The 21156-nt window shown below is 32.9% G+C and overlaps 1 protein-coding gene across 1 annotated transcript; it reads left to right on the top strand.

Annotated features, from left to right (window-relative positions):
• Positions 1–5253: 5253 nt before the first annotated feature.
• On the top strand, positions 5254–20951 carry LOC104217286 (probable inactive purple acid phosphatase 27). Its single transcript, XM_009767488.2, has 13 exons — positions 5254–5600; positions 6331–6418; positions 9269–9535; positions 10631–10739; positions 11681–11795; positions 12181–12313; positions 12452–12642; positions 18526–18712; positions 18825–18892; positions 19936–20032; positions 20284–20472; positions 20556–20636; positions 20733–20951. The coding sequence occupies exons 1-13, from the start codon at positions 5269–5271 to the stop codon at positions 20787–20789; spliced, it is 1914 nt and encodes a 637-aa protein (XP_009765790.1). The 5' UTR covers positions 5254–5268; the 3' UTR covers positions 20790–20951.
• The last annotated feature ends 205 nt before the right edge of the window (positions 20952–21156 follow it).

Here is a 21156-nt window from a genome sequence, read left to right as displayed (position 1 = left end):
TTTAAGTTTCAATATTATTGAATTTAGGAATCTAAATATACTTGTTTGATTGTTGTTGTTGTTTAAATCCGAAAAATAGGTTTGTTGTTGCCAAAAATATTGTTCAATCAAATTTTAGTTGTTCTTGGTTGTTCAATTTGTGTTCATGTGATTTGTTGTTGAAATGTTGTTAAAATCATGTTCATGTGATATTGTTGTTATGATGTTCATCCGTGTTCATATTGTTGTTTGAACATTGTTAGAAATTGATCATATTGTCTATATTTTGGTTAAGTTTGATTAATTGATGTGTTATAGCTGATGGGTAGTTTGGTAAATTTGTAATACGTTCAGGGGTAGTTTGGTAATTTCAGTAAGGTCGGAAGGGGTAGTTTAGGAATTGTACATTTTGTAATTGTTTATTTGAAGCATGGGGGACAAAATGAAATGGGGTGGGTTGTGATATGATTATTTAATATAAAGGGGGGACAAGATTTAATTTAAAGGGGAATCTTGCATTATTTTAAATGAAGCATGGGGGACAAAATGAAATGGGGTGGTGTGATATGTTTATTTAATGTAATGGGGATGAGTGGAAAGATAATGGGTTGGGTAGAGAAAAAGTATGGTTTTTAATTAATTGAAAGGTTTATGGGATGGGTTATAAAAGAGAAGTCTTGAAATCAGATAGAGGGGACACAGACAGAGAAAAAAAGAGAGATTTGAAAAAAAAAGAGCTGAACATTTATTCCGAAAAAATATTGAAACTCTCAAGAAAAGAAAAACATACAAAGAAAAAATAAATAAAAAAAGTTGAAAATTAGAAGAGAAAGTAGTACACACCTGATAAATATTCTGGTATACAGGTGTAGAAATTAAGGGTTGAAGATTAACTAGCCTTTCAAAAAATCTGGAAATTTCCCTTGGTTTCTGTCCGTTATTTTCGGCATTCCTGGATTTTATTTTGAATTTTTCAAATCTGTCACTGGGATTTTCGTTGACTGGTTATTGCTGGTTATTGTTGTTGTTGCTGTGTTACGTATTACGTTGCTGACTTTCTTCTTCTTATATTGACAATATCAGGTACACAACTGTAATTTTGGCATTTTGTAAGCTGAAATGAAGAATGGAGTGTTAAATTTTTAATTTAGTTTAATTTAATTTTTTGTATTGTATTTAGGTTATTCATGTATTATTATTCTGTAAATCACTGTCATTTGGCATAACTAGGCATATTATAGCGACATATTAAATAACGCCTTAACCAGATTATTAGGAAATATATTTAAGCCTGATTATTAATTAAAACTGTTTAATAATAAAAATAGAAGAAATAACGTAAAAATGACGTTATTGAATCAGTTTGGCAAAAATTGACTAAGTTCCTTATTCATAAGGTTTTTCGTCAATGGTAAGTTAATCGGAATCATGTAGTTAATTTCAGTTAAAACATGAATTAGTTTGCGAATCAAGTATTAGGACATGATATGAATTAAAACAAAGTTAATTAAGGTTAAATTGTTTAAATTTTTTAGAAATATGGTTTAGTAATCAAGTTTATTTTTTCTTTCAATTTTCAGTATTTGTAAATAATTAGTTTCAATAAGCTTAAGTCTTACTAACAATTTGAATTTTAATCCAACTATGGGATAATTAGTTTTTTTTTATTTTATTTTATTCCATGTTGTACTTATGATTATAATTTTTATTACTTTCTGTTAATATTTGTTTTTCTCTTCTATTTAATATGTTATTTTCAAGAATGTAGATATTGATTTTATATTTGTAGACAAACTTAGTAATAATAAAAAGGTAGTCATTAAAGGATATTCTTAAAATAAGGAAGGATTTCGCTAAAAATAAATAGATGTAAATAATACAAAAATTTACAGGATTCTCCAATCTCATTTATTTATTTAATTATTTTAAAAAAAATTACTTAGAATTTGGGATGGATTGTTTAGTGAATTTCACTTCCTTCCCCAAAGATAATGACGCGCTAGACTCTTTAGGCGCGATTTGATTAATTTTACCTTCTTAAACTCGGATGCGCATTTCATGCGACCCAAATCTAAATCCTAAAACATTGAATAAAAATGTGTTCCGGATTGCGGGTGCATTTCATGTGACGTAATCCAAAGACATGTTTTAAACGATGTTCACAATTTTATTTTATTTTCTTTTTTAAAAAAAATAATATTAATAATAAAGTGGTAAAAAGTTAAGATTGGCACATCGGTTCATAATTGTATTAAAATCAGATAAATAAGTTAAATATGACAATTGAACGACCGTGCTAGAACCACGGAACTCGGGAATGCCTAACACCTTCCCCGGGTTAACAGAATTCCTTATCCGGATTTCTGGTACGCAGACTGTAACATGGAGTCATTCTTTTCCTCGATTCGGGATTAAAATTGGTGACTTGGGACACCCTAAATCTCCCAAGTGGCGACTCTGAAATAAATAAACCAATCCCGTTTCGATTGTCCTTTAATTGGAAAAACTCCCTTGCACCCTCGCGGGTGCGGAAAAAGGAGGTGTGACAATATATATATATACATACACACACACACACACAAATATACATATAAATATAAATATAGATATAAATATTGAATTTGTCTAAGATCTATTTGGATTATGTATAAGATTTATTAAACTACTTTCATTAATTATGTTTCCATTTATAATTTTTAATTATTAATGTTGTCCTAAAATTGTCAAGTTGCTTCATTTTAGTTTGTCATTTGACTTAACCACAATGCATACTACTCACTTTTTAATATAATATAGATAATTCAAATAATTTTTTCCTTTAATATAATTCCAAGAGTTGAAATAGTACTCAGAAACATAATGAGATGGAAAAGAAATCGTAATAAAAGATAGAGGGCAATCTGATGCACAAAATATTTCGCGTTCACGTAGGGTTTAAGGAAGGACCGCACCCCAGGGGTGTAATCTAGGCAGCAAAAGAAATCGTATCAGTGCCTTAAAATAGGAGAGGTGAATTCAAAAGAATAAACTATATAACCCACCAGGATTTCTAGCATTTCTGTTGGGAAAATCTGATTTCCAAATAAGTATCTGTAGTTTTCTTTTAATTATCTCAATATTAACATAAATGCCTACTGCTATTTTATTGATTAAACTTATAAAATTAAGTCGAATATCTTCATTTCAATTGGTTTGTTCATCTTAGAAGTTGGTTGAGATAATATTGCAATAAAATCGGAGTATTCAAGGTAGACCTAAACTAACTCCCCTTGATTGACTACCTGCATAACTCTTTCCACTTTATATTTATTTATTTAATTATTTTGCATCTAAATAAATACAATTTTCACTATTTTTACTTGATTTTAGATCTTCACAGCTTATGTATTCCATAATTGAGTTTCTCTTAATTTTACCTTCTCTAGTCATTTTATTTGAACTTTTTATCTTGTTTAAGTTGATTTTATTACACTTGATAACTAACTCTTATTGTACGATCAATATGTAGAACATATATAAAGTACTTGAAAGACCTCTTAATTAATTTATTAGAAAACTAAAAGCAAAATACTACGTACACGCGAAACTTGTTTCATAAATATAATTAACATGTACGTTATCCCTTTTCTCATCTCAGACGAGATTTTACAATTTTTGTTTCTTAGGGATTCCTGTTAGATTGATCACTTAATTTAATTGTTTCCCTTTTCACTTGTCATAAAATATTTTTTCTCCATATAGATTTAGTTTCTATTAGGTTCAGTGCCTATCAAATATTTACTTAAACAATCAAATAGGAGAAAATCCGACTGATTTGTTTCAAAATGAGATAAATTTTAATTTTGTCGAAACAGATAAATTAAAGAATATCGAACTTGACACGGATGAAATATATTACTATACGATTATCTATTTTTCCTTAATATGCCTACTGCTATTTTGTTAGCACTAATTTAGGGTGTGTTTGGTACGAAAATGTTTTCCAATTTTTCCATGTTTGGTTGGCTTAAATGTTTTGGAAAACATTTTCCTTATGAACTCATTGAAAGAAAACGTTTTTCTTTCAAGAGAAGAGAAAATATTTTCCAAAACTCCTTCTCAACCTTCCCCACCCTCACCAACCCACCCCACCCCCCTCTCTCCAAAAAGTTTTTTTTTTTCTTCAAATTTCAGTTTTTCCGTTACCACTCACCCTACTACCCCTCCATCCCAACCCCGCCCCCCCCGCAATTTTTTTTTTTGCAATTTCAAATTTCCGTTTTTTCGTTTTTCTGCACCACCCATCCCCTCCCCCAAAATTTAAATATATTTTTCAGTTTTAATTTTTTTATTTATCGATTTAGAGGTTCAAAATTTTACAAGTTCCAAAATTATGAGTTCGGAGGTTTATGTGTTTGGAAGTTTACGGGTTCGAAATTCTGCTGTTTTGAAAGTTTAGCGGTTCGAAAGTTTATGAAATTTGTGGGTTCGGAAGGTTGTTGGTTTGAAAGTTTATGGCTTCATGTTTATTATATCCAAATTATTTATGGATACTCTTGAAAAGTCATTTTCCTTAATTTGCGTACCAAACACCAGAAAATAAAAAAGATTACTACTTGTTTTCCAAGAAAACATATTCCGTTATACCAAACACGCCCTTAAACTCCAAAACTTAGGTAAATATCATCATACATATTTGTAAATTCATCCGTCAAAGCTAATTTAGGTCATTTGCACTAAAACCTAAAGGAATATTCAAGTTTTAATTCTAGCTTTCACACACACACACACATATATATATAGACCTCTCTATATTCTAATTTGACAAATTGACCAAGAAAAAAAGGTATAAGTTATATATAATAATAATAATAATTTTTTTTTTATAATATCCGTGCAATTTAAATTTGATATAACAAGTTGTGCCATTCTATCTTTCATGTGATTATATCATACTTGATACGAAAAGTTGGAACGGGAGCCTTGGGATAACGTTAAAGTTATTTCCGTGTGACCTATAGTTTACGGGTCCGAGCAGTGGAAGCAACAACTAATACTTATATTAAGGTAGGCTGTCTACATCACACCTCTTATGGTGCGACCCTTCCTGGACATACTGTGAATACGGAAAATTTTGTGCACCGGGCTATTTTTTTTTTTTTTTTAATATGAAAAGTTATGTGTTTATTTATGTCAACATAAGTTAAACTTAAAAATAAAAAGGAGAATTTAAAAAAAGAGACTTGACCATCATCACCCCACCTATAAATACCCATTCTTTTAATTAGCCACCCCTCAATATTATCTCCTATGGCTTCCTTCTATTCTTTATATAAAACAATTCTCTTTACCTTGTTTGTGTTGTTAACCTCTGCTTCTTCATCTTCGTCTTCTACTTATTATTTGTCAAACATAGTAGTGAATTCAACAGCTGAGTTTATTAATCATACAGCAATATCCGAATTTCGGATACTGAACCGAAGAGTTTTAGCCAAATGCCCGGATCCGAACCCGTATCTCAGTATAACTACAGCCTCAAATTCAAGCCTTTCTGATGAAGGCTTTGTTACAGTTCATGTTTCTGGTGTTTTGCTTCCTTCTAAAGGCGATTGGGTTGGCATGATCTCTCCTTCATATTCTGAGTAAGTTAATTAAAAGAAATTAGGTGATATATATTGACAGTATAAATATTTTTATACGTTATTATTTTTGTTTAAAATGCGATTAGCATATTACTCATTAATTACCAATTAGTGTTTATCATAAAAATTTACGTATAATTACCTAATAAATAGATTATATAGTATTTTTTTTTTTACATTATCACTGCATAGAAAACTTAAAATAACGAAAAAGAGACTATATTTTCATTTTTTAAGAAAATTATTTTAGACGCTATATATATTTAATAGCGTGTTTTGTTTTTCTGTAGTATGAATTTTTTTTTTTTTTTTGAAACAATCTCTCTTTTTCCCGAACTAGAAGAAATATGATTACCTTTTATCATGGTTTCAAAAGTACCTTTAAATTATACATGAATATTGAGGTTCATAACATTTTTTCCTTTATTATTGCCGGTGGGTCATTAGCAAACCTTTACCAGCAGATTAAAATTCAAAATATGAATGCGTGATAGAGAAAGACATAAAAATCAACCAAGTGGTCCAATACTTTAGACGAAGAGAAAATATGCTACAAATTATTTGCAATGAAAAGGAAAATAGAACATAGGGAACATGTGAACAATGGAAGATCGAAGTGATCGATATAAAAATATATGTTCTTTATTTGTTACTTTTATTGTGTTCTCTTTTATAGTATATAGTTAAGGTATTTTTTCACAATATTCGGTTGTTATACTCATGTTTTCAGCGTATCGAGTTGCCCTTTTAACGCCATACAATATCAACAGACTGGTGATCTCTCTCAACTTCCACTCCTTTGCCATTATCCTGTCAAGGTATGTTTCATGTTTGCTATAATAAATTTTCAAATTATTATGTATACGAGCAACGTAAAGTTGTCTCCGTGTGACCTATATATATACCGTTAAACCTCTTCATAATAACCTTGTTTGTACCGATATTTTTTTGCGGCTATAATGAAGTGCTATTATAGAGGATATATATTAATAATATTATAACATAATATAAAAATCTGTTCAAAAAAAATATGGCTTTTATAGTGAATGGTTGTTATATATGAATGTTGTTATAGAGAGATGTGACTGTAGGTCACAAGTTCGAGCCGTGAAAGCATCCATTAATACTTGCATTAAGGTAAGCTGTCTACGTTACATCCTTTGGGTGCGACTTGTACACCGAACTGCCATTTTTATTTTATTTTGTATGTGTGTGTGTCTGTGTTTACATGTATATTTTACATATATACGTTACTTAGTACTTTAGATATATCATAACAAAGAAAGTTTCCAAGCGATTAAAACAATTTTGAAGTTATATATATATATATATATATATCTTGTTTGAATAACAAGATACCATGGAGTAGCTAAGTTAAAAATCGAAGAGAAGATACAAAAATTTCACACATCCATATTATATTGGCAAAGTAATTTTCATGTAATTGAAACAGTAAGTAAAATATAATGCAAATATTATTGCACATGTATATTACAATCTTTTAAAATCAGTCATTATGGAAAGGATATTAATACTGGAAAAAAGGATGAGAGATGAAACAAACAATGTGGGAATGATGTGTGGTAAAGTAGTGGGAATATGCCTACCAGCATTTAATAAAGTGTGGGAAGTGGTCACGCCCATTTCTCCGCCATAAGCGTACCACTTTGATATTGAAATAAATAAGTCATACATTACCGCCTCCATAACTAACTTTTAATATATCAAGTATTAACCCAAGCATCTGTCCATTTAATTTTTTCAACTAAAAATAGTCGGCGTGTATATAATATATGAATAATTTATGTATAATATGAACATAACAATGTATAATTTATATATATTAATTAGGAAAAGTAAACAGGGAATTTGTATGAAAATTCCGTGAAAAATTCACTTCATTCATATCAAAAGGGAGACCCACTTTTCATTTTCCATGAATATTTATGCTTCTAGCTAACTGTTTCTTTCAACATTTATTACGCGTCCCAATTTCTTTGCCACCATCTTGTTTTATACTCATTGGTATCATCAGAAATATATCCTCCCCTTACTAAATTAATAATAATTTGTTCGGAATGAATATTTTACATTGTGATTCATGCAACATTACGTGAATGACATCATCCATTCGAGAATATGTCATTGACAATATTTTATTTTATATGCAGTGTTTGTCGGCACACAATATTTAAAAAGCAAAAAAGTATAGATTATATATATATATATATATAAAAGTACTTTTAGAATTTTTAAATATGCCATGATATTTTTATGAATATTATAATAATATTTTTTTATGAATAAAATGAAAAATTTAAAATTCTATCGGTTTCAAACATAAAAAGAATAATTTCTTAAGGAAAATAAAAAGTTACGTACACAAGGCGAAACTAAGATTTACTTCAGGTATGTGTCGTGCACGACTCCTTGAGTTATTTATCCCATGTGATCCAAAATATTCCTCTTAAATTTTATTTTACACTATGTTTGGATCATTATTACCTATCGTTTTATAATGTATTGTACTATATCGTTTTCAAATATAACGTTTGAATAGATTGTATCGTTTGTTGTTGTTAAATAATATTTTTTTATTTGGTTTGACTGTATTGTACTATACTGTAACTGATAAGTTCACTAAAATATCCCCAATTGTTTTAATTAAAATTTATCAAGAATTACACATAAAAATAATTTAAGAAAACCTCTTTCTGCTAATTTTATCATTACGTAGCTCGGAAACAAGAGCAAAAACCAGGTTAACAAATATTAGCAACAAAAAAAAAAAAACCATGGAAAGAGACAAAGAATATTTGGATAAAAAGAACGGGGCAAACCAACTCTAGAAAAGATAGAAGAAGACAAAGCATGTCAATAGGTTGGAGATTTGGAGTTAAAATAATAAAAAATGAATGATAAAATAGAATTATGGAGTAATAAGTAAGGGTATAATTGAAAAAAAAATTGAAAACGATACCACCACACCAAATCGGTTATTTCATAAGATGAGGCTTTTGATTGTTCCGGAACAATGGATTTAACAATAAGATACAATCAATTTTAAATAAACAATCAAAACAAATATTATTTTGAGATAACAATACAATAAGATACAATGGGTAACAACCATCCACACAAGCTGTTAGTAAATGGCTCTTAATTGTGCCAATTTCTGTTCTATAAATTAGTAAAATTCTCTAACTTATTACAGTATGAACGTATGGTTTAATCTTCAGAAAATTTAACTTAAATTTTGTATGTTTTCAGCAGGATCACTTAATGATGCTATCTATGCACAAGAAAATACACTTACCGACTCTAAATTATTTGATTAGAGTCTATAATTTCCATTTGATTCATTGTGTAATGTTAAACAAGAAATTTTAATAACATTGACTTAGAAGTCAATGATCAAAAGAGAACTACAATACCCTGAAATCTCACTCCACTCATGTCACGACTTAATTTGGAGTCGTGACTAGCGGCGGAGTTAGGGGCAGAAGGAGGTTCATCCGAATTTCTTTTGTCAGGAAATTACACTAAGTATATAAAGTTAATTTTTTTTTTTATGTATATATGTTAGATGTTAAATACCCTTGACTTATTTATTTTCATGTTATTCTTTAATTTGTTTTTATAAGATGGTTTGTTTATTATGATGACAGGCACAATATTTAAGTAAAGATCCAGGTTATCTAAGGTGCAAGAAGAAAGAGTGCAAGAAATATGTGAAGGGCTCTTGTGTTGAGAGAAGTTGTAGCGCCTCACTCTCATTTCACGTTGTTAATTTTAGGACTGATATTGAGTTTGTCCTCTTTGCTGGTGGATTTGCCACTCCTTGTATCCTCAAAACATCAAACAAATTGAGTTTCACTAACCCCAAACAGCCTTTGCATGCTCATCTCTCAACCATCGACTCCACTGGAACATCTGTAAGTAACTAATTCAGATTCACGCTACATATTTGTAGGGGAAAGCATAATTCCTTATCAGAGAATTCGAAATCTCTGACGAAAGCTGAAGGGATCTCATCTAATACTTGATGATCTTCATTGGATCAACCATATATAGATTAACTAGATTATCAGTCAGAATATATAGTTCAGTTTTAATAATTTATGGTTAGGTTGGTTGGACTAGGAAAATGAAGTATCTGAACTCCATTTAGGAAAAACCCATATTCATTTGTTTTAATTTTTCTCCATAGCGTTAGAATATCTTAATATTTTCAAAAAAACGTAAGTAGCAATTTTATCTTCCAATCATCACAAATTTTAAGTTTATTCAGTTACATTATTACTTTTCTATTAAACCAACTTTGGATATATTTTACCAACAAAAGTAGTTCTGTTTCTTGTTTTATTTGTATGGAAGGGCAAGAAATTGCAACTAGAATGAGCTCTGTTTTGGGGACATGGTGGGAGTGGCTCCTGTGAAGGATAAATTGCGAGAATCGAAACTGAGATGCTTCGAGCATGTGAGGAGGTGAGACATAGTCGCCCCGATTAGGAGGTGTGCGAGGTTGACCATGGCGGGTCCGAGGAAGGGTAGAGGTAGGCTTAAGAAGTACCGGGGTGAGGTGATTAGGCAGGACATGTCACTGCTTCAGCTTACCGAGGACATGACCCTTGATAGGAAGGCGTGGAGGACGAATATTAGGGTTGAAGGTTGACATATAGTCGCGAGTTTATCCTAGTGTTGTATTTGCTTATTCCTGCTTTGTTATTAGTGCGTTGGTCGCTTGCATAACCCTATTACCTTGTTGTTGCTATTGTTTGTTGATTTCGTTCATTGTTTCTTGAACTGAGGGTTTACCGAAAACAACATCTCTATCCTCATAAGGTAGGGGTAAGGTCTGCATACACACTACTCTTTCCATATCTCACTTGTGGGATTACACTGGGTTTTTTGTTATCATTATTATTATAATACCATACTTCATACTTCATAGTCAAATGTTCCACCTTTGACCAGAAGTAATGTTAGTTTGACCATTTGTTTTTTTCCCTATGATTCATCAATATTAGATGAGAGTAACATGGGTTAGTGGGGATAGAGCACCTCAACAGCTGCAGTATGGAAATGGAAAATCTGTACCATCAAAAGTTTCAACGTTTACCCAAAAAGACATGTGCAGTAAGTTTGTTCTTCCAATCCCTATTGATTTGTTTCCTTTTTAATCCGACATGACTTTTCACTTGTAATTAGTAGCTGAATAATGATTTTGTAGCCATTTTAGTGAAACTCAAGATTATATATACAACTAAAACTTGTGATCAGGAATTTACAACTACAATTTCATTGCTCCGTACAACTTATCTTACTAATTCTACAAGGCCATCAACAAGTAAGCTAATATGGTTAAGGCTTAAATGACCTAATAAGCTAATTATGTCTTATGGTTTTATATTGGGATGATTACCTTTTTGAGCCGGCTCCAAAATAATAGACGGCAATGAATATATTTTGTATATTAAGTATAAATATACATGTGTATATATATACAACAACAACATACCCAGTATAATCCCACGTGGAGTCTGAGGAGGGTAGTGTGTACGCAGACCTTATCCTACCTGGAGAGGTAAAGAAACTGTTTGTACACACACACACACTTAAATGTACTTGTATTAATCAGAGGCGAACCCATGTGTATGAGTGAGGGGTCACCGGACCCCGTAAACTTCTGATGAAATCTTGTATATATACACGTATATACTTTGAAAATGGTTAATTTAAAGCAGTTGGCACCCTGAACACTAAAAGCCTTTAGGGGTCACTGATTGAGCAGAATAATATGTCCTCGTCGCGTAAAAATTCTAAGTCCGCCTCTGGTATTAATATACACATTTTATACGTAATTAATGTATATGTTTGTATATTTTGGCTAGCGCTTGTAAAAAAAATTGGCTGATGGACCAAAAATAAAAAAAAAAACTTTTTTATTTTTCAGTAGCACTTAATTCATGTTATCAAATGAAATTTAAATTCTGTAATTTTGCATGGCCCTTTTTTGCTTAATTTTGTTGTAGGAGTTTAAAATTGAATATTATTTTTCTTTTTTGGTAAATCCGAAGGTGCTTTTCCCAAAAGTCCAGCCAAGGACTTTGGTTGGCATGACCCAGGCTTCATTCATTCCGCAGTAATGACAGGACTTAATCCTTCCACAACATACTCCTACACATATGGAAGGTACCATTACTCATTTCAAGATGTTGGGTGTTTGGTATTACACAAATCATTTCGGTGAATGTTATTCAGAAAATCAATCATTTTATTGTTTGGTTGTGAAAATATATTTTCCACCAAAAGGAAGATGACTTTCTTACTTTGAGTTCAAAAATATTTCAACTCTTAACACCAACATTTAGACATTGTAATCAATCTTCAATACTCAAAATTTCATCAAAACACTATCCAGTTTGCTATATCGTTATCAATTTCAGTAAGTGTTTTTTTCTAATTTCGATCATACCAAACACACACGGATATCTTTTTTGTCATTTTCCAATATATATATATATATATATATATACATGTATCATCATCTTTTCTTTTCTGTGCTAAACCAATGCAGTGATTCAGCTGGTTGGAGTGGGAAAATAAACTTGAAAACACCACCTGCTGGAGGATCAGATGAGGTTCGATTTCTGGCATATGGAGATATGGGCAAGGCTCCTAGGGATCCTTCTGCCGAGCATTATATTCAGGTAATAAAATTAGTCATATGTCACGTATGGTGGCTGAATCTTACTTATTATAACAACAGTAAAGTCACAAACTCCTTTTTGTTATTATGGTACAAAACCGAACTTTAATACATAGTTCAATTACTTTATTTAATGTAGCCAGGATCGTTGGCGGTGACGAAGGCTATGGCAGATGAAATATCATCTGGGAATAATGTGGATTCCATATTCCACATAGGCGACATAAGTTATGCCACAGGATTTCTCGTAGAGTGGGATTATTTCCTTCAACTAATTACTCCTGTTGCTTCTCATGTTTCTTACATGACTGCTATTGGCAACCATGAAAGGTATTCTTTGTTTAAGCTTAATTAATTAGCTGCATCTGCTGTTTAACATCTACTATTAATTGAGCAGTAGCATATATACCAAATTTCCAACAGAGATGCTTTTCAGAAAGTAAGTCGTTTCATTGTCACCAAATTAAATATTTTTCAGAGAAGATAACGTCCCTCACTTTTATTTTCCTTCACCAGTATCTTTAACTCTTCATATCATTGCTGTAAATGGCAACACTTCGTCATTAATATTATCAATCTTCATTAAGACACTTTCCAGTTTGTTAATATTATTATCATCAATCTTTAATAGTATGTTTTTATCAGAAAATAATTTTCTCTCTTTCACCACATGCAAAATAAATCATTTTCGAAAAATAACTTCCATCGTACCAAACACTTCCAAACTTCTGTAACTTTTCAGCAATAGCTATTTATCCTACAATCTTATCTAGTGAACGATGCGTCTTTTGCCACAAATATGATAGTCATCCGGGATAAGAGTGTTGAATTTGGGCAAAACTATTTGTCCCACATCGGTGGGAAAACAAAAGTTGGGGGGATTTTCCCCCTATAAAAGAAGGCTTAATGTTTAGGATTTAAACACACCTCTCATTTGCCTTCTCATCTGTTTAAGGCATTTGTATCTTCTCTCTTTAGTATTATTTCACTTGTATTTTTGGAGTGAAATAAAATATTGGTTGTGTCCGAGGAGTAGGCAAAATTAGCCGAACCTCGTAAATTCTGGTGTTCCCTTTATTGTTGCTTTATTGTCTTATTTATTATTTGGTGGCTGTCATAATTTTTGGTATAGTAGTTGTGACTTATTCACACTATATACATTTGGCTTCCGCAACAATTGGTATCAGAGCCAAGGTACTGTCTAAGTATGCTCTGTGGTTGCAGCATAGTCTGATCTTCCACATCAGAAAAGATTTATCTTGGTAACTGTGTCAAGGTTCTGTCTGAGTATGCTCTGTAGTTGCAGCTTAGTCTGATCTTCTACATCAGAAAGGAAATAATCTTGATTTGTGTCGTCAGCTATTAAATAATATTTGTGTCAAATATGGGAGATAATAAACAAGAAGAATCTACATCAAGTGTCAACAATACGTCATCATTGGCATCTTCGCTTATGACAAGAATTGTGTCAAATGCGAAATTTGCGGTAGAAATTTTTGACGGGTCCGGGCATTTTGGGATGTGGCAAGGCGGTTCTAGATGTCCTTTTTCAACAAGGGCTAGATCTTGCTATTGAAGAAAAGAGACCAGATGCTATTGGAGAAGAAGATTGGAGAATTATCAATCGTGTTGCTTGCGGTACCATTCGATCCTACCTTGCTAGAGAGCAGAAATATCCATACACAAAGGAAACTTCTGCAAGTAGATTATGGAAAGCACTGGAGGATAAATTTTTGAAGAAAAACAGTCAAAATAAATTGTACATGAAGAAGAGACTGTTTCACTTCACCTATGTTCCTGGTACCACGATGAATGAACATATCACCAGTTTCAATAAGTTGGTCACAGATTTGCAAAATATGGATACAACTTATGATGATGGTGACTTGGCCTTGATGTTGTTGGCGTCACTTCCTGATGAGTACGAGCACCTTGAAACTACTCTACTCCATGGAAATGACGAAGTTTCTCTCAGAGAAGTTTGTTCGGCTTTGTACAGCTATGAACAAAGAAAGCGAGAAAAACAGAAGGGCGGAGAAGGAGAAGCACTATTTGTGAGGGGTCGTCCTCAAAATCAAACGAGGACAAAGAAGGGAAGATCCAAGTCAAGATCCAGACCCAGCAAAGATGAATGTGCCTTTTGTCGAGAAAAAGGGCACTGGAAGAAAGACTGTCCGAAGTTGAAGAATAAGGCCAAACATAACAATGGAAAGGCCATTATGGATTCAAATGTAGCTGATTGTGATGATTCAGACTTCTCATTAGTTACAACAGAGTCATCAACATCATCAGACATATGGTTGATGGACTCGGCTTGTAGCTATCATATGTGTCCCAACAGGGACTGGTTTGTGGAATTTCAAGAAGGAGAATATGGAGTCATCCACACAGCGGATAACAGCCCTCTTACCTCATATGGCATTGGTTCAATACGATTAAGGAACCATGATGGAATGATCAGAACATTAACAGATGTTCGATATGTACCGGATTTGAAGAAGAATCTCATCTCTGTGGGAGCCCTAGAATCAAAAGGGTTCAAAATCATTGCAGAAAATGGAGTAATGAGAGTATGCTCCGGTGCACTAGTGGTAATGAAGGCTAATCGGAAGAATAATAATATGTACCGCTATTGTGGCAGTACAGTTATTGGGACAGCGACAGTGACATCTAGTGACGACAAAGAGGCAGAAGCAACCAAGCTATGGCACATGCGCTTGGGACATGCTGGAGGAAAATCCTTGAAAACTCTATCAGATCAAGGATTGTTAAAAGGAGTCAAGGCTTGCAACTTGGAGTTTTGTGAGCATTGTGTTAAAGGGAAACAGACAAGGGTTAAATTTGGTACAGCGATCCATAATACTAAAGGCATTTTGGATTATGTACACTCTGATGTTTGGGGTCCTTCCAAAACACCTTCATTGGGTGGGAAGCACTATTTTGTAACCTTTGTTGATGATTTTTCCCGAAGAGTATGGGTGTATACAATGAAGAGCAAAGATGAAGTGTTGGGAATTTTTCTCAAATGGAAGACGATGGTGGAGAATCAGACAGGCAGGAGAATCAAGTGTATTCGCACAGACAATGGAGGTGAATACAAAAATGATCATTTCAATAAGGTCTGTGAAAATGATGGCATCGTCCGACACTTCACTGTTAGACATACACCACAACAGAATGGAGTGGCAGAACGTATGAACCGGACCTTGCTGGAGAAGGTACGGTGTATGTTGTCCAATGCTGGCTTGGGCAAAGAATTTTGGGCTGAGGCAATTACATATGCATGCCACCTCATTAATCGTCTACCATCTGCTGCTATTGATGGCAAAACACCATTTGAAAAATGGTACGGAAAGTCTGCTGTAGATTATGACTCTTTGCACGTGTTTGGCTCAACTGCATATTATCATGTGACAGAGTCAAAATTGGATCCAAGGGCAAAGAAGGCTATTTTTATGGGAATTACTTCTGGAGTCAAAGGATATCGCTTATGGTGTCCTATGACAAAGAAAGTAATATTCAGCAGGGATGTTACCTTTGATGAATCTGCTATGGTAAATAAGGTAACAGAAGATACCAAACAAAATAAAGGTGCTTCTAAGCAGGTGGAGTTTGAGGGAAAATTTATTTTTCCTACACAAGAAGCAGAGGAGGAAACAAATGAAGATTACCCTCTGGAAGGAGAGCCAGTAGAGGAGATTCCAACTCAGGAACCTCAACAACAACTTGAATCAATAGCAACCAGCAGGCCAAAAAGAACAATAACAAAACCTGTTCGTCTCATAGAGACGGTTGCTTGTGCAACCTCAATTGTAGCTGATGATGTTCCTACTACTTATAAAGACGCTGTCCAAAGTTCAGAAGAAGATAAGTGGAGGATTGCCATGAATGATGAAATACAGTCCCTTCATCAGAATCATACATGGAGATTGGCCAATCTCCCGAAGGGAAAGAAAGCAATTGGGTGCAAATGGGTATTTGCAAAGAAAGAAGGATTTCTTAACCAATTAGATGTTCGCTACAAAGCAAGATTGGTGGCCAAAGGATATGCTCAAAAGGAGGGAATTGATTACAATGAAGTGTTTTCTCCAGTTGTAAAACATTCCTCCATTAGAATTATGTTGGCTTTGGTAGCACAATTGGATTTGGAACTAGTTCAGATGGATGTAAAAACTGCGTTTTTACATGGAAACTTGGAGGAGGAAATCTACATGACTCAGCCAGAAGGATTCAAAGTTGTTGGAAAAGAAAATATGGTGTGCAAACTTGAAAAATCGTTGTACGGATTGAAACAATCTTCTAGACAATGGTACAAGCGATTTGACGAGTTTATGTTGCGGCAAGGGTACAAGAGAAGCAAATACGATCATTGTGTGTATTTGCACAAGCTTAAAGATGGTTCCTTTGTATATCTTCTCCTATATGTTGATGATATGTTGATAGCTTCCAAGAATTTGGAAGAAATTGATAAGTTGAAGATTCAACTGAAGAAGGAGTTCGAGATGAAGGATTTGGGTGAGGCAAAGAAAATTCTTGGCATGGAGATAATTAGAGATAGACGTTCAAAGAAACTCTGTTTATCTCAAAAGGAATATTTGAAGAGAGTACTTCAACGTTTTGGCATAGATGACAAGACTAAGCCAGTTAGTACTCCACTTGCTTCCCATTTTAAGCTAAGTACTATTATGTCGCCAATGGATGAAGCTGAACGAGAGTATATGTCAAAGGTACCATACGCAAATGTTGTTGGTAGCTTGATGTATGCAATGGTTTGCACAAGGCCTGACATTTCACAAGTTGTTGGAGTTATTAGCAGATATATGCACAATCCAGGGAAGGAGCATTGGCAAGCTGTGAAGTGGATTCTACGGTATATTCATAATACTGTAGATGTCGGGTTAGTTTTTGAGCAGGAAGACAATCAGTCTGTAGTTGGATATTGTGACTCAGATTTTGCGGGTGATCTGGACAAACGAAGATCAACTACTGGTTATGTGTTTACTTTTGCAAAGGCACCAGTTAGTTGGAAGTCTACTTTGCAGTCAACAGTTGCTTTGTCTACAACAGAGGCAGAGTACATAGCTATTACAGAGGCTGTGAAAGAGGCAGTTTGGCTTCAAGGATTGCTAAAGGAGCTTGGTGTTGAACAAAAAGGTATCACAATTTTTTGTGATAGTCAAAGTGCTATTCAATTAGCGAAGAACCAAGTTTATCATGCAAGGACGAAGCACATTGATGTTCGGTATCATTTCGTACGAGAAATCATAGAAGAAGGTGGAGTCACAGTGAAGAAAATTCATACTACGGAGAATCCTGCTGATATGCTGACAAAGGTGGTGACTGCGGTCAAGTTTCAACATTGTTTGGATTTGATCAACATTGTTGAAAACTGAAGATTGAATGAAGACACAATCAAAATTTGTTATTGAGAGAAAATTGAAGATGTGGAATTTTGCCAAGGTGGAGATTTGTTGAATTTGGGCAAAACTATTTGTCCCACATCGGTGGGAAGAGAAGGGTTGGGGGATTTTTCCCCTATAAAAGAAGGCTTAATGTTTAGGATTTAAACACACCTCTCATTTGCCTTCTCATCTGTTTAAGGCATTTGTATCTTCTCTCTTTAGTATTATTTCACTTGTATTTTTGGAGTGAAATAAAATATTGGTTGTGTCCGAGGAGTAAGCTAAATTAGCCGAACCTCGTAAATTCTGGTGTTCCCTTTATTGTTGCTTTATTGTCTTATTTATTATTTGGTGGCTGTCATAATTTTTGGTATAGTAGTTGTGACTTATTCACACTATATACATTTGGCTTCCGCAACAAAGAGAATGTCATATCCTAATAAGTCAGGGTAGACCGATCGAATAAATCTTTCCATAGATGAAAAATGGTTGAAGATTTTAATACCAAGAAAGATACTTCTAGCTAAAATAGTATAATATTTTACTAGCTACCTCAATAAATCTTCTCTTCCTCTATTTACCCTAGCCTCTGTTTGGTCGGTCATGGGGCTTCCCTCAGCCAAGAATTGAGAGAAGATATCTCGCTTTTACTCGGTACACAGATAGAACTAGATATCTCGCTTTTACTCAGTACACAGATAGAACTAGACACATCAACTATTTTACTCACAAACAAATCAAGATCTTGAAATTTTTCATAAAATAAACTTAGGGGGAAAATATGAAGAATAATTATCTTATAAATATTCAGGGATTATGTAGGAACAGGATCAGTGTATGGAACACCAGATTCAGGTGGAGAATGTGGAGTGCCTTATGAAACTTATTTTCAGATGCCAACTGCAGCAAAAGATAAGCCATGGTACTCCACTGAACAAGGAAGTGTTCACTTCACAATTATTTCAACTGAGCATAATTGGTCTCACAACTCAGACCAAGTATAATTCACCATCCAGTTTAGCTTTTTTATATTTAATTTGTTATTTATTTGCAGATTCTAATTAATTAACTAATTTCTTCCCAAAAATATAAATTAATGATCTCTAACAGTATGAATGGATGAGGAAAGACATGGCTTCAGTTGATCGATCAAGAACTCCTTGGTTAATTTTTATGGGGTATGTGAATATTCTTCCTATTATGCGGCATTTATCGATTTTACATTGTCAGAGCTTATAACCTTTACTATATTAAAATGTGGTAACCGGCCGTAATTATGCTACTAGTATTTTCTCCATCTCCATAAATTATACCCAATTTAACCTATTAAGCGTAAAACATTTGAATCGATTATTATATTGATCAGTTTTGGTTCAGAATTATTTAAAATAATATTTTAAAGGTACAACAAATATATAGACTAGTGCAGTTCAACATTGTTGGTGGCTGAGAGGCCTTAATTTTTTTTAAAAAAAAATTATATATTTTTATTTGAAGTACATTTTTCTAACTTTTTAGATGCAAATTATTACAGTAGTAATTTTCTTATAATCGAGTTATTCTAATAATTCTTTTTTCAACTGATAATACTGCTAACATTGTTGATCCTATACAAGATTTTATCAATTTTAATTTGGAAAAATTACTTTCCCCGATGCAATTGTTATAGTATATTTTGTTCTATAAGGAATATAAGCATTGAAAAAAATCAAGTCTTGTTATCTTATTAAGTATGTTGATTAGAGTTTTATCTTCTACTTATAATATTTCCTTTAACGCTATATAATTTGAAAAATAAGCATAATCTATCATGTCAGAGTGGCTATTATGTTTTATTCAAGGCTAAGTCAATATTTTTTTCAGATTTTTATCAACTAGTAATCTCAATTTTTACCCACTAAACAAAAAACTAAAAATATTTGTGTACGCTTCAGATTATTCAAATTCAAGGGTCAATATCAGCAACAAATTAAAATTTTCTTTTCCTTTTTGTAAGTTTTTTAATACTTTTTAACTTTAAGATAATCAATTCATAAAATATTGTCAATTAAAAATGGGGCCCCCAAAATATGGGGGCCTAAAGCCATTGGTTGAGTTGGTTTACCCTTCAGCCGGTGTTGAATATAGTGTTTAGAATCTTAAATATTGAATTACATCAAGTTTAAATCTTGAATCTACCTCTAATACGGTTGCTATTGATTATATGTTGATTTGTTCATAGGCATCGACCCATGTATTCTTCAGTTAATGGGGTGTTTCTTAAAAGTGTTGATGAAGATTTTGTCAAAGCTGTTGAGCCTCTACTACTGGCAAACAAGGTATTCTTCTTACGTTATTAAATTAAACTTAGGCACACTGAAAGTTTAAAGAAATTTTACAGTATCAAGCTACGCCAAAAGAAGGTTATAACCATCCATAAAAGTTGAATTTCTAAATAAAAATAAGGCAAAGCAACTGTTAAAAAGCAAAAATGATAGATCTTATAGTGTAAAATTTCATTACACTATGGATGTGAACAAGTTAAACTCTTTCTTGTTGAGTATTGATTGACACTTGAAAAATGTGTCAGGTTGATCTAGCATTATGGGGACATGTTCATAATTATGAGAGGAGTTGTGCAGTATATCAGAAGGAATGTAAAGCATTGCCTACCAAAGGTGCAGGTGGAATTGACACTTATGACAATACCAATTATACTGCACCAGTTCATGCAGTTATTGGAATGGCTGGCTTTAGCTTGGACAAGTTCCCTTCTGATGTAAGTCTACTCTTGCGCAAAATAATACTTAGAATTTTATGTATAACATTATATTAGGGTTACAAAATTATTTTTTATCACAGGCGGATAAGTGGAGTTTGGTAAGAATAGCCGAATTTGGATACGTGCGAGTTCATGCAACAACCAAAGCATTGAGAATTGAAGTATGTGTTACAAACATGGACTTGTACATTTTTTGTTACACCCACACACATGCACATGTCTTAGAATTTTCTTAATTTCTCTTTTCCATTTTGCAGTATGTAAATGCAAATACTAGAAAGTTGGAAGACAGTTTTCAAATAACCAGAAGCTGAACGAACACACAAGAAAAAGGAAGAGAAACAATAATACATACACTAGCTAGTGGAGTAAAACTATATATGTTATACAAAGTATAGGGAAAGTTTATTCAAATTCATATATACTGTCATACATACACGTCCAAAAGTTTTTTATTCTATTAAATTCAGCTGCAATAATTGTCTCAATAATTTGTTTTTTAGCTTATGTGCTAATTACTCTCATCCTTTTCGAGATGTTTCTTTGTTGATATTCACTGGGTACAATATTTTAATTGGGCTCGAGAACTCCAATGTAAGTTAGGTGACACCAAATTTTGCTGGGTCGAGAACTCCAATAATTTGTTTTTTTAATGAAAGTACTTGGTCACTTTATTCACAA

The sequence above is a fragment of the Nicotiana sylvestris genome, chromosome 9, assembly GCF_000393655.2.
Source record: "Nicotiana sylvestris chromosome 9, ASM39365v2, whole genome shotgun sequence".
Lineage (NCBI taxonomy): Eukaryota > Viridiplantae > Streptophyta > Magnoliopsida > Solanales > Solanaceae > Nicotiana > Nicotiana sylvestris.
The sequence above is the reverse complement of the archived record's forward strand: the minus strand, read 5'-3'. Positions and strand labels throughout refer to the sequence as shown.

Coding starts and splice junctions, on each gene's coding strand:
- LOC104217286 (XM_009767488.2), top strand. CDS start 5,269: ATGGCTTCCTTCTATTCTTTATATAAAACAATTCTCTTTACCTTGTTT. Junction 5,601..6,330: donor ATCTCTCCTTCATATTCTGA/GTAAGTTAATTA, acceptor TCATGTTTTCAG/CGTATCGAGTTGCCCTTTTA. Junction 18,893..19,935: donor CCTTGGTTAATTTTTATGGG/GTATGTGAATAT, acceptor ATTTGTTCATAG/GCATCGACCCATGTATTCTT.